The sequence below is a fragment of the Mesoplodon densirostris genome, chromosome 16 (genome assembly GCF_025265405.1).
Source record: "Mesoplodon densirostris isolate mMesDen1 chromosome 16, mMesDen1 primary haplotype, whole genome shotgun sequence".
NCBI lineage: Eukaryota > Metazoa > Chordata > Mammalia > Artiodactyla > Ziphiidae > Mesoplodon > Mesoplodon densirostris.
This window is the reverse complement of record NC_082676.1, coordinates 17610687-17624122: the sequence shown is the minus strand read 5'-3', so window position 1 is coordinate 17624122 and position 13436 is coordinate 17610687. Positions and strand designations below refer to the sequence as shown.

The window sequence follows — 13436 nt, the reverse complement described above, 5'->3', positions numbered from 1 at the left end:
ATATCCATAAGGTGGGTATAGAAAGTGACCCCTGCTATTCCTTGCCAAGCAACAGGCCAGCCATTCCACATAATCCCATTTAATCCTAACAGTCATTTAATGATCCAGGAATTACTCATTCTCATTTTAAAGATGAAGAAACTGAGAGATTCCAATGAGATAAGAACCCAGTCCAAGTTCCCTGCATTTGTGGATTCTCTCTTTCCTTTCCCCAAAGGCCATCATTTCTCTGCTACACAATGCCATGCCTACAAAAGCTTCAGAAACATTTAGGACTGGTTGACGATACTGGTTTATGGACTCAGTTTTTATATGTATATTAACATTTAATTACATAAAGTAAAAATTAGGTTTGCATACAGCCAATTAAACTCAATAATAGCATCCAGCATTATATAAATCACCCAACTGATCATTGTGTAGATAAAATATTTATTGAGGTCTGAATATTATCGTAAGTATAGTTGCTGTGAGCCCTCTCAAAACAGTTAAGCTTGGCAAATCTGCCTGTGGTGGCCAGCTGGGCTCCATCTACCAGGGCCGTTAAATGTGCATTAAATATGGAATGAAAGATTCCATTAAGGACAGAGGCTAAAGGAGCCTCAATGAGTCTAAAGCTCATATTACCTGGATGCCACGATTGGGTCAGTCCACTAAGAGTGTGTTCTGAGGTCTTAGGGATGCTGACGGTGCCTTAGGTAACCGCAGTCTCAGCTGCGCTCGCATGTCAGCCTGTGAAATCATTAAACTTGTGCACTCTTTTTCTCAAATGTTGATACTTCAGTTCCCTGGAGAGGTAAACCTCACTAAGACAGAGACACCCACAGTTAGGAAGCAGGCACTCTGCTAGTAATTAAGGAAGTGGTCTTTGATGAACATTTCAAAAAAGACAGCATTGTTCATCTCTGTCTGTTCTTTAGTTCTTCTAGGTCCTTGTTAAACATTTCTTGTGAAAAAAAAAGTGCATGGTAACAGGCTAGCCATTAGTGGGTCTTTATGCTGCTACTATCTGAATCTTAAGCCTAATGAAGATTTGTGATTAATAATAAACATTTTGTTGTCCTCCTCAAGAAACAAAAACAAACAAAAAAGATATCAGGGCTGTCACTAAGATTCCTAAGCAGAAAAAACACAGCCAGCATCTCAAAGCTGCCCCGTCTCCACCTCTCTAACACCAACGAGTTCATGTCCAGGACACATAAGCAAGTTTCTCATCTTTGGAACAAGCACTCACCCACTTCTAGCTCTATGCACATTTTTTTTAAATCTGAAAAGTCCCAATGCACAGGATCCTATGAGTGCAGCCCCTGCCAGCATGACTCCACCTCGGGCTAAAACTCCTCGGAACAGAAATGAGCTTCTAACAAAGCCACTACTTGCTAAACCACATCATAGCTCAGGTCCTGACAGGTCAAGAGCCACAGGTGGTCTTGAAGATGGAGGATTTGCCTGGAAGAAAGGAGCCTGCATTACAGGTTTGTCTCTGCCACCAGCTGGTTGCATGACCTTGGCCGAGTCACGTTCCCTTTGAAATGCAACCTGGCAGGAAGCTCCTAACAGCCTCTCTTAGAACCTCAACACCATGCCTAAGAAAACACTGGAAAAGGTGAAAACTTCCAAAAGAACTGAAAACAATAAAACTACCATTAGCATCCGGAAGAAACAGAAATGGATTTAAACATTCAAGCAGCAGACCACTCATGACACCCTTGTTATAATCTGGAAGAAGAAAAGTTAAACCTCATCTGCCTGGAATTCACTAGGCAGACCATGTGTTCCTTCCACACTGTTAACCCCCAAGTTCAGAAATGCATAGTTCTTCACAACTAGGAAACCACGTCACTGGCCCTCTAATGAAGAAGACTTGCTCTAAGCACTTGGAGTCTCTCTTCCTTACCGTCTCCTTCCTGCATTCAGAAAGTAAAATCTTCCATGCCCTGCCTACTGTCAATAGTGCTGCAATGAACAGTGGGGTGCATGTGAATTTTTGAATTATGGTTTTCTCGGGTATATGTCCAGTAGTGGGTTTGCTGGGTCATATGGTAGTTCTAACTTTTAGTTTTTTTAAGGAACCTCCATACTGTTCTCCACAGTGGCTGTATCAATTCACATTCCCCCCAACAGTGCAAGAGGGTCCCCTTGATTCACTTCGTTGTACAGCAGAAATTAACACAACATTGTAAAGCAATTATACTCCAATAGAAAATAAAAGAAAATAAAATCTTTAGGAAAAATAATAAAAATGATTATGATTACAAAAAAGGAATACAGAGGAAAACACAAAATAAATCATGAAAACTTAAGAGAAGATCGCTAAAGATTATTTACTACAGGAACCTGATGAATGCTGTAAAAAAAAACATTCAGCATCCTCACAGGATGCAAAGAGACCCAGTGCTTTGTGAAACAAGAAGAGAAAGCTACAAAGGGAAACTAAGTAAGACGCAAAGACAATGGGATTGGGTGACCTGTGGGTTAATAAAGAATTTCAGGAAAAGTTAAAATGCAAAAAGCAGAATCAAAACCAACATTAGTGAGAAAGATGGTGGCATAAGAGTAGATTTCTCAAACCCTCCGACCTCAACACTGACTGAAATCAAGAAAAAATTCCACACAAAAGTAGCAAAGAAACCATAAATATTGAAGCTTACAGTGTTGTATTTTTTTCTCATGGACTTAGAGGATGCAAGACAATTTGGGCCCACCCAAAATGCCAGCAATCTATTCACCATGCAACTCATTCTTGAGAGAACTGCACAGTCTGATGGATGGAATTCCAGAAAATCCAGTGGTATTTGCCAGATGAGATGCCAGGGGCTGTGAGAGGGAGAAGCTGTGGAAGAGAGAAAGGATGCCCAATTTGGATGCCTTTTGCCCCTCTTGCATCAACAGCATTTTAAGGCCTCATTAGACTGCTTCTGGCTTTTTCCCTCTGACCCATTCTCCCTGGGGCCCTGCGGCCTACTCTCATCAGGGAGAGCCCACAGACTGAAAGGCTAAGAGCTGGGGGTAGAAGGAAAGGGGTGAGAAATGGCAAAACGGTTTTTCAGACGAGGACCAAGAGCAACCACCAAACTAACAGAAGTCATGAGGATCATACAACTGTCCCCCATGGTTGACACCCTGCAGCCAGGGGAACGAGCACCTGGCTTGGGTACCACCAGCAAGTGCATGAACACTTCCCTGAGGGGCAACTACCTATAAGATGGCAGAGAGCCCTTCCATGTTTCCCAGGGCTCTGGCCATTAGCAGCTGCAACTCCACTAATGCAGAGAGAAGCAAAACCACATCCCAATCACACCCCACTGGGAAGACGGCACAGTACATGGGTGATGAGCATCTTGGAGCCCAGGCTATGACCACGTGACCTTGGACAAGCCACTTAACCTCTCAGAGTTTCAACTTCCTCATCTGTAAGAAGATAATAACATTACCCTCCACCCCAGGAGTAGGTCTGAGTGTTGTGAGCCTGAAGCTTAAACAATTTGAGGAGGGGACATTCTTTAGGGAAAAGACTTCAAACTTAGAAAAGGGACTATTTATTTGAAATGAGAAAAGAAGTCACGACAAATAATAAACTTCTAATCACCTACAGGTACCACAAACATTGTGCAGTCCAGAAAAATAACGTTTTTATCAATTATCTTCCTGACAATATATTCCCTTACCTTCCTGGCTGCATTCCCTCTTCCTGGCAATAATTTTACAGTATCATTTTTTATAGAGAGAGTAGAAACTTCAATATCCCCTCTAGCAGGTTGATTGAAATTTGTTTATTATTATTAATAATTGTTTAAAGTTTCCTTCAAGTCCACCAGTTATTATTTCTATCGTGTAAACTTTAGGATTGTAGTCAAATTGGGGGAAATCGCTATCAAATTTCGTTCATGTATATTCTGTAATACTTCAGGGTATTACAAAAGTGTGCTTGTGTACTGGGTAATCATAAATAATCTTTGATTTGGTGATATCATCTGTGTTCCTGCCAGTCAGTTCCACACCAGGGCAGTTAGTAACGGTTTAACTATACACAGGAAAAATATATATGAAACATATGTGTATACGCATATATATACTATATTGCATATGTGTATATGTACTATATAATACATATATACATATAGTACATATATTTACATATATTTACATGTATATTATATATACTATATACACTATATATTTGAAATACATATGTATCTGTATGTACATATATATATATGTATGTATGTTTATATCTCCCGTTAACTCACACTAAATTTCAACTTCCACTTGCCTAGGTCCTAAAATGCCCCTGACTACTCCAAAAGCCCCACATCCAACTCCTCACTTCCCAAAGAAAAGTATGATAAAGGAACAGCTGGAGGGGAATCCCACAGCAGTCCTAACCAACCGTGGTTAAAATTACCTTTCTTTTGATAATTGTATAAAATATATGACTATCTGAACATGTTTCCAGGGCCTCTCCCAGGACCTTGGAGGAGTAATGCGACAGTGAGAGAACCACCGTAGATTCACAGGTGGAAGGCCCTGAAACATCCTCCCGGGAGGCATAAAAGAAGTGTGACACGGTGTTTGGCTCCAGAAGTGATCAATATCCCTCTGTGCAGCCGTGCCACATTTCTTTTTTTTTTTTTTTTCTGTACACGGGCCTCTCACTGCTGGGGCCCCTCCTGTTGCAGAGCACAGGCTCCAGACGCGCAGGCCCAGCGGCCATGGCTCACGGGCCCAGCCGCTCCACAGCATGTGGGATCCTCCCGGACCGGGGCACGAACCCGTGTCCCCTGCATCGGCAGGCGGACTCTCAACCACTGCGCCACCAGGGAAGCCCAGTGCCACATTCCTGATGGAGGCATCTGAGACCTGTCCAGCCTTGATGAACCTCTACCTGCGAAGCTGCACATCTCACCCTTCTAACTTAACATCAGACCTCAGGCAGGAGACAGGGTGGGGCCTGGCAGGGGGCAAGATCTGGAACACCCACCAACACTGAGTTACTTTCACGCACACGGTTCAGATTTTATCTTGGTGAGAAAAACATTCAACATCTGTGCTAGCAAACATGGCTATTGCTATGGGCCACAGCTCCAGCAAAATACTGTAATTCATATTTTTGCCCGGTTTGCTAAAACATGCTGAGGCCAATCGGTATTTTAGACTCTTGTTAATTTTCCCACTCCCTGCCTCTTCTCCCTTGTAGCTCCCTCCATGCCTCAGTCACACCTTTGAACCTTTAAGCGGATATCATAAAGCTCATTACCTTATCCCCTTCAATCCCTGCAGGTTGCTCAGATGATGATATTTTTCATGAGAAGCACATCACAAGACACACCCCAGACCACAGTCCACAGGGATCACGTAGGAACCCTGCTGCACACTTGGGAGTTTGAAACTGTTTTGATTCCCATTCACCAGAATTACCCTGATCTCCTCCTGTGAGCTTTTATACAGATTTCTCTCAGCGGCTTCCCAATGGCCCTGGGAGGCAACATATGTACACCAGGAATTTGCTGGGAAGCAGCAATGCATTCGATGGTAGAATCAATGGCAATTTTCATATTCTCCTTTATCATTCCCTAGTTATCTTAGAAATAATAAAGGTTATTAAGATAGGGAAAACTGTGGTCTTACTGAAAACTTAGGAGGAATGATGTTGATGGAGGGTGGGCTTAAAGGAAATTCATTCCATCTGCTCCCCAGGGAGCCTACCGTCTGCACACTGCTCTGAGCCCCGATGAGACCTCCCTTCACTCGGCGGGGCCTTGGTATCCACAAGAGCATCATTAAGAAGCTGCCACACAAAATAAGGATGAAATTGAAGTGGAGGGGACTACAGAACACAAAATCTTCTTTGAAATTACTCACAAAAGCACATATTCTTAAATCATGGTGCCCCCTCCAAAAAAAAACATATTTATCTTATGTACTTTGTGAATCTTGGTGAGTACACACACACACACACACACACACACACACACACACCACCCTCCTAGATTTCTTAGGGGAATTAAAAGAGACAATAAACATGTGGAACCTAGAAAAATTCTGGTACATTTTAAGAGCTAAATATATATTAGCTGTTACCGTTCTTATTAGGAACGCCTATAAAATTCACTCATAATTTAACAATCCACATTTTAACAAGTTATAACTGTTGACAGATATTAACTAGCAACTATGCTGGTTACCCTAATGTCACAAATATTCAAAATTCCCACTAGCACCGATGTATTTCACAATACGGCACCTTTTGGTTTAATTAACATCTGAGAGGTGTGTACATAACATAGGGGAACCCTACATCTATTTATACACAAATCTCTATATATGCATGTATATGTCAGGTTTATTAGTTTTATTCTAACTGCAAAACTAATACATTTTTACTGCAAATCACATAGAAAAATTCAGAATACAATTGCCTCTAAACTTCTCTCTCGAAGAGTCACTGGTATTTATTTGTGATCTATGGATTTTGAGGTTTTTTCCCATCGATATATAAATTTTATTTTCTAAAAAAAAAAATAGAACCAGAGGGAACATAAGCTTTGCAACTTTTTTTTTTAACATCTTTATTGGAGTATAATTGCTTTACAATGGTGTGTTAGTTTCTGCTTTATAACAAAGTAAATCAGTTATACGTACACATATAACCCCATATCTCTTCCCTCTTGCGTCTCCCTCCCTCCCATCCTCCCTATCCCACCCCTCTAGGTGGTCACAAACATACGTATATGTATAACTGATTCACTTTGTTATAAAGCAGAAACTAACACACCATTGTAAAGCAATTATACGCCAATAAAGATGTAAAAAAAGAAGTGCTCTTCATAGGTTAAAAACATTAACCCATTTTCTATATTTTTAGTTATAAACAGTCCTCTCATTTCTTTTCTCCCCCGAATTATTTTTGTCAGATGACCACTGTTGAGTATAAAGTAAAATCTGTAAATCACTTCCCCCTCTGGCAGAACTGCCTACAAAGAATATCTGCTACGCTGGTATTTGATACTACAGAAGAATAAATATTCAACTGCATTGGTGATTCTCTCATCAAATTATAAATATATTTAAATCTTTAATTCACCTAGAGATAATTTTAATGTATGATATGGCCTATGAATCTAACTTTATATTACTTTTTAAAATACTTCTCATTATTTTTCTAGCACCACTGAGTAATCCACCTACTCCTTGATAACTTATTATATATTACATGCTTACATATACAGGGGTCTATTTCAGAGCTTTCTATCTGTTCCATTGATCTATGTGTCTAAAGATATCACTACCAACATGCTGTAATTATTGTGGATCTGAATATGGCATAATTAGTGGTAATGTCAGGGATCAGTTCAGGAAAACAGACTGCCTGTGTTTAAATCACTGTCCTATCTCTTAGCAGCTAGATGACTTTGGGAGAGTTTCTAATGTCTCTGTGTCTTAGTTTCTTCATCGACATAACATTAATAATAATCATCTCTTCTTCGTAGAATTATCGAGGAAATTAAAATGAGTTTATGGATATAAAGTGCTCAGAACGATGCCTGACACATAGTGAGCACTCAATAAAGGTTCTCCATGGTATCTGTTCCCTAGGGCTGTGATAACAAAGTATCACACACTGGGTGGCTTAAACAACAGAAATGTATCGTCTCACAGTTCTGGAGGCTGGAAGTCAGAAATCAATGTGTTCCTCTTATCTCCCTCACCTATTTCTGGCATCCCCATACGACCCTTCCCTCTGACAACTACCTGTTTGTTCTCTGCATTCATGAGTTTACTGCTGTTTTGTTGTTTGTTCTTTCATTTGTTTTGTTTTTTTGATTCCACATAGAAATAAAATATTTGTCTTTCTCTGACTTATTTCACTAAGCATAAGGTCCATCCATGTTGTCACAAAGGCAAGATTTCATTCTTTTTTTTATAGCAGAGTAACAGATACACACATATATATCTATATATAGACATACATACATATATATATATATATCTATCTCACATCTTTTTAAATCTGTTCATCTGTCAGTGGGCACTTAGATTGCTTCCATATCTTGGCTACTGTAAATAATGCTGCTATGAACACTAGGGTGCATACATCTTTTTGAGTTAGTGTTTTTGTTTTATTTGGCTAAATATCCTAAAGTGGAATTGCTGGATCATATGGTAGCTCTATTTTTAATTTTTTGAGGAACCACAAATAAATGATAATACATGAGTCATGGGAATGAAATGTACAGAGTGGGGAATATGGTCAATAAGAATTTAATATTTTTGGATGGTGACAGACGGTAAATAGACTTACTGTGATGATCATTTTGAAATGTATAGAGATATCACTATGTTGTGTACCAGGAACTAACATAGTGTTGAAGGTCAATTATACTTTGAAAAACAAACAAACTCATAGAAAAAGAGACCAGATTTATGGTTACAAGAGGCAGGGGTTGGTGGGAGGGGGAATTGGATGAAGGTGGTCAAAAAAGTACAAACTTCCAGTTATAAGATAAATAAATACTAGGATGTCATGTACAACATGATAAATATAATGAATACTGTTGGATGTTGTATATGAAAGCCGTTGAGAGTAAATCCTAAGAGTTCTCATCACAAGGAGAAATGCATATTTTTTCTTTTTCTTTTATTTTGTATTTGTCTGAGATGATGCATGTTCACTAAATTTATTGTGATAATTCCTTCATGATGATTGTAAGTCAAATTGCTATGCTATATACCTTACATTTATACAGTGCTGTGTGTCTGTATCTCAATAAGACTAGAAGAAAATAAAACAAAACCTGGGGACTTCCCTGGTGGCGCAGTGGTTAAGAATCTGCCTGCCAATGCAGGGGACATGGGTTCGAGCTCTGGTCTGGGAGGATCCCACATGCCGTGGAGCAACTAAGCCTGTGCGCCACAACTACTGAGCCTGCGCTCTAGAGCCCATGAGCCACAACTACTGAGCCTGCATGACACAACTACTGAAGCCCATGCACCTAGAGCCCGTGCTCCACAATAAGAGAAGCCGCCGCAGTGAGAAGCCCACGCACCGCAAGGAAAAGTAGCCCCCGCTCGCTGCCAACGAGAGAAAGCCCGTGCACAGCAACGAAGACCCAATGCAGCCAAAAATAAATACAATAAATAAGTTTGTAAAATAAAATAAAATCCTGAAAAAAGAAATTTGTCCTTAAAAAAGAAAAACAATCCATGTGTTGATAGCGTTGGCATCTTCTGACAGCTGAGGAAGAATCTGTTCCAGCCTTTCTCCAACTTCTGGTGGTTTACCAGAAATCTTTGGTTTTCCTTGGCATACAGATGGCATTAGTCCAATCTCTGTTTCTGTCTTCACATGGCGCTCTCCCTGTGTCCCTTCACACTGTCTTCTCTCTGTGCAGGTTTGTCTCTGTCATAATTTTTAGAAGGACACCACTCATAATGGATTAGCGCTCACCCTAATGACCTCATCTTCTCTTTGCTAAATCTTCAAAGACCCTATTTCCAAATAAGGTAACATTTTGAGGTACTGAAGTTAGGACTTCAAGATACAGTCTTCTGGAGAACACAATGCAATCCATAACAGCCTTTGTAATGCTGAATGACGCCAGTATCTGACAGTTTAGTCTTAATATTGGCTTTAATGTCAATGTTTCTAATTTTTCATAGCAAGTGATGACATTAGCTTTAGGTTTAGAAAAGCTTTGGGTTTTTTTGTTTTTGTTTTTGTTTTGAGTTTTGTATTACAAGGACTCCTCTCTCAACTTCCAGTTGACCAAAGCATTTAGCGTATTGGGTTGCTTGCTAAACCAGAATGGATGTTGTATTTTATCAAAAGCCTTTTTGAGACTATTGAACTAATCATATGATTATTCCATGGTGATGTATCAATGTGACATATATCACTGCACTTCCTAATGTTGAATTTTCACTGTATTTCTAGGATAAATCCTGTTGCATTAGTGCTATATTATTCTTTAAACATTCTATTGAAGTGAATTTGAGAGCTTTTGTTTTGGTGTTCATTTTGATGGTTGCATCCATCTTCATTTGTGACACTGTCCTATATACTCCATTGACAAATTTCACAACCAGGGTTGTTTCTGCTTTTTCAGAAAAGAGATTTGTGGATCAACCCCGATGAGATGAGCAACTAAGCCCGTGCACCACAACTACTGAGTCTACTACTGAGTCACAACTACTGAAGCCCGTGCGCCTAGAGCCCGTGCTCCACAATAAGAGAAGCCACTGCAATGAGAAGACCACGCACCACAATGAAGAGTGGCCCCCCGCTCACCGCAACCAGAGAAAGCCCGCACACAGCAACAAAGACCCAACGCAGCCAAAAATATAAATAAACAAATTTATATTAAAAAAATATATATACAGGAAGTGCAAACATATCAGCAGTTACTAGGAGTGGAGGGTGAGGGAAGTGTTTGAACACAAAGGGGCCGCATGAGAAAATTTGGGCAATAATAGGAAAATATATCAATACCACATAAGGGGTAAGCAGATAGGGGTATGAGTGAAACAAAATTAGCCACAGGTGATAATTACGGAAGCCAGTGATGAGGATTCATTACATTATTCTGTGGTACATGTTTGAGGTCTTACCAGACATACACTTAAAAATAACATACACACAGGCCAAATGCATGTGCGCAGGGGCTTGGGAAACATGGCCTTAGGGCACCCTTTCCAACTCCAATCATCTGAGGCCTTAGGCCTCCCTAAATGGCCTACGTCATGAGTGTGCTATCCAATGACTTAATAAGCCAAGAGAAGGAGGAACAGAGAATAGCAATTAAGGAAACAGAGGCAGCCCAAACTTTGGCCCATCCAAGCGAAATGGCTATGCTGATGCTTTTGTTAATGTCTTGAGGTCAGAGCCAAGAGAAAATCACTCCCAGAATGACAGCCTTTGCCATTTTAGGACCTCCCTGGGAGTTCAACTGCAATGTTCAATGTGCTTCAAAATCTGAGCTTCTATTAAAAGGTTTATGGCAAGGCTAAGAGCACCGCCTGTCCTCCCCACCCCACCCCCACTCCCCACCCCTCCCCGGCAGGAGGCACATAGCACGTCTCAGGCCTGGCCCAGCTATAGGTAAGGCCCGTGGGTCTCTTCCCCGACCGCAGATCGCTGATCTTAAAGGCCCTCTGCAAGCTGCCTTCTGGATTTGCTCTTTCACCTCCCACTTCCAGGTTCGTACCTGAGGCCTGGCTCCCCGCCCCCCAGGATGTGGGTGCATCCTCAGGATGGGAGCCAGATTCCCCATTGCACTCTGCTCCGGGCAATGCCGCGATGCTGTGTCCCTGGATCACCATGATGTTTTAGTAGGGGGCGGCTGCCTGAAGACCACTCCTCCCAAAGTGTCTGCAGCTTTACTGCAGGAGACAGATAAATTGCTGTTGTTTTTGAAAGCCACTACCCTCACTAGGAGAGTCTTGTTACCAAAGGAAAACCTCAGAAAAGTTAAACAATTAGCCAGTGGAATCACATTGCTTCCTGGCTGCCCATCAATCCAGAATGGAGGAGAATTCTCATGCACGTGGGAGCTCACCAGGGGAGGCAGGCACCACTCTCCCCACTTTACTGATAAGGAAACTGCCTCCAGAAGCCATCCAGCTAATAAGGAACGAAGCTAACGTGTGAAGCTGGCTGGGAATGGTTCTCTCTGCTCCTTCATCCTCCCAGAGTGGGGGAAAACTGCTCATTTGATGGGTAAGCTGGCCACTCCTTGGGCTACATTTCACTAGGGGCAGTCACGTGTCTCAGAGGTTCCTCTCTCTGCCTCTACAACCTCTGCCCACCTGAGCTCAGGCGCCAAGTCATCCGCCCTGCTTTCATCTCCCACTTCCCAGTTCATTCCTCCTCCCAATCCAGGTGCAGTAAGCCCACCTGGGCAGGATCCAGCACCATCATTCTCTCTCTTTCCCGGGGACCAGCAGGAGAATTGAGCCAGTGCTGCCCATTCACGCAACAGGGTAAGCGGTGAGTCAGGACAGAGCTTAGGTGACAATGGTGAGCTGTACCTGAGCCCTGTGCTCCTGGAAAGCAGCGAGGGGTAAGAAATCTACCTCCTCCCTTCTGTGTTCGGGCACCTGCTTAGTACAAAGACCCACCCCTTCCCCACGTGGCTTAGATAAGACTTGGGATATCCCCTCTGTACACCTATGACAAAGCCAGACATAGATCCCCTGCAAATTCCCATTCCTTGTCTCAGAAATAATCAGCTGAACTGTTTATCTCCACTGACCAATCTGGACAAAATACCCACTAACTTGCCTCTTTCCTCCCAACAGGGCCCATGAGAGGATCACCTGTCAGCAAAACAAAACAAAACAAACCATTTCCTGCTCCTGTAATGGATCAGGCCACCTGCTCACCCCACCCACCATGGCCACTTCTCTCCATCGCAATAGTCCTTCTCCCCGGACCGCAAATGTCCCCCTTGGTAAACTCATCACTACTGTCCAACTTGTATTTTTTCCTTTGACACTGTCTTCAGAAGGATGGAAGATGAAACCTAACTCCCACTTGAAACTTAAACACAGTTTATCAGACATTCCGCAGCGAGGGGTTACACAGCACCGGCTTGGATTAAAGGAACTGGTACCGGCTTCCAGCTCGCTGTGCATGTACTCTGTTGGGGCCCTGGGTCGGCTGCCCCAAAATGTGTCTCAATGGCCTATTGGTTATTTTGAATTAAAGTTACTTAAGAGGGCCTCCCTGGTGGCGCAAGTGGTTGAGAGTCCGCCTGCCGATGCAGGGGATACGGGTTCGTGCCCCGGTCTGGGAGGATCCCATATGCCGCGGAGCGGCTGGGCCCGTGAGCCATGGCCGCTGAGCCTGAGCGTCCGGAGCCTGCGCGTCCGGAGCCTGTGCTCCGCAACGGGGGAGGCCACAACAGTGAGAGGCCCGCATACCGCAAAAAAAAAAATAAAAATAAAAAAATAAAATAAATAAAGTTACTTAAGAGATGGCCAAAGCAAGAGGAACCCTCTGACCCTCCTCTCCGTCTCCCAGAAAGCAGGAAACAAATCTCTCACATGAAAGGTGCCCTCCCCACATCTGGACGTAGAAGAACACTCTTATGGCCAAAGACAGAATTTGGCCCTAGAAGCCTATATAAACACACCTTGTTACTTCTTTAATTTACTACCCCAAGCCCAAACGCTGTTCAGAGTCTTCACTAATTGAGCACCCATAACCCACATTTCTTGGTCCTGTCCATTCCTCCCAAATTTATTGTTTCTTTGTCTGAAGAGCATAAAAGTTGCCTGCTTTGGCCACTTTGAAGGTCCCATTTCTAGGGAACTCTGTGTGCATGAATTAAAACTTGTTTTAAAAAGGGTACAAATGAACTTATCTACAAAACAGAAATAGAGTTACAGATGTAGAAAACAAATTTATGGTTACCGGAGGGAAGGGGTGGGGAGGG

At 42.2% G+C, this 13436-nt stretch overlaps 1 protein-coding gene across 1 annotated transcript in view; it reads right to left on the bottom strand.

Moving 5' to 3' along the window:
• Positions 1–11319, bottom strand: part of PTPRT (protein tyrosine phosphatase receptor type T) — an 825916-nt gene extending 814597 nt beyond the window's left edge. The window contains exons 1-3 of the mRNA XM_060079174.1: positions 11048–11319; positions 5707–5788; positions 4907–4968 (exon numbers count right to left, since the gene is read on the bottom strand). Coding sequence (XP_059935157.1) covers positions 4907–4968; positions 5707–5788; positions 11048–11319 — 416 coding nt within the window. The remainder of the gene's footprint in view (positions 1–4906; positions 4969–5706; positions 5789–11047) is intronic.
• Positions 11320–13436: the final 2117 nt, after the last annotated feature.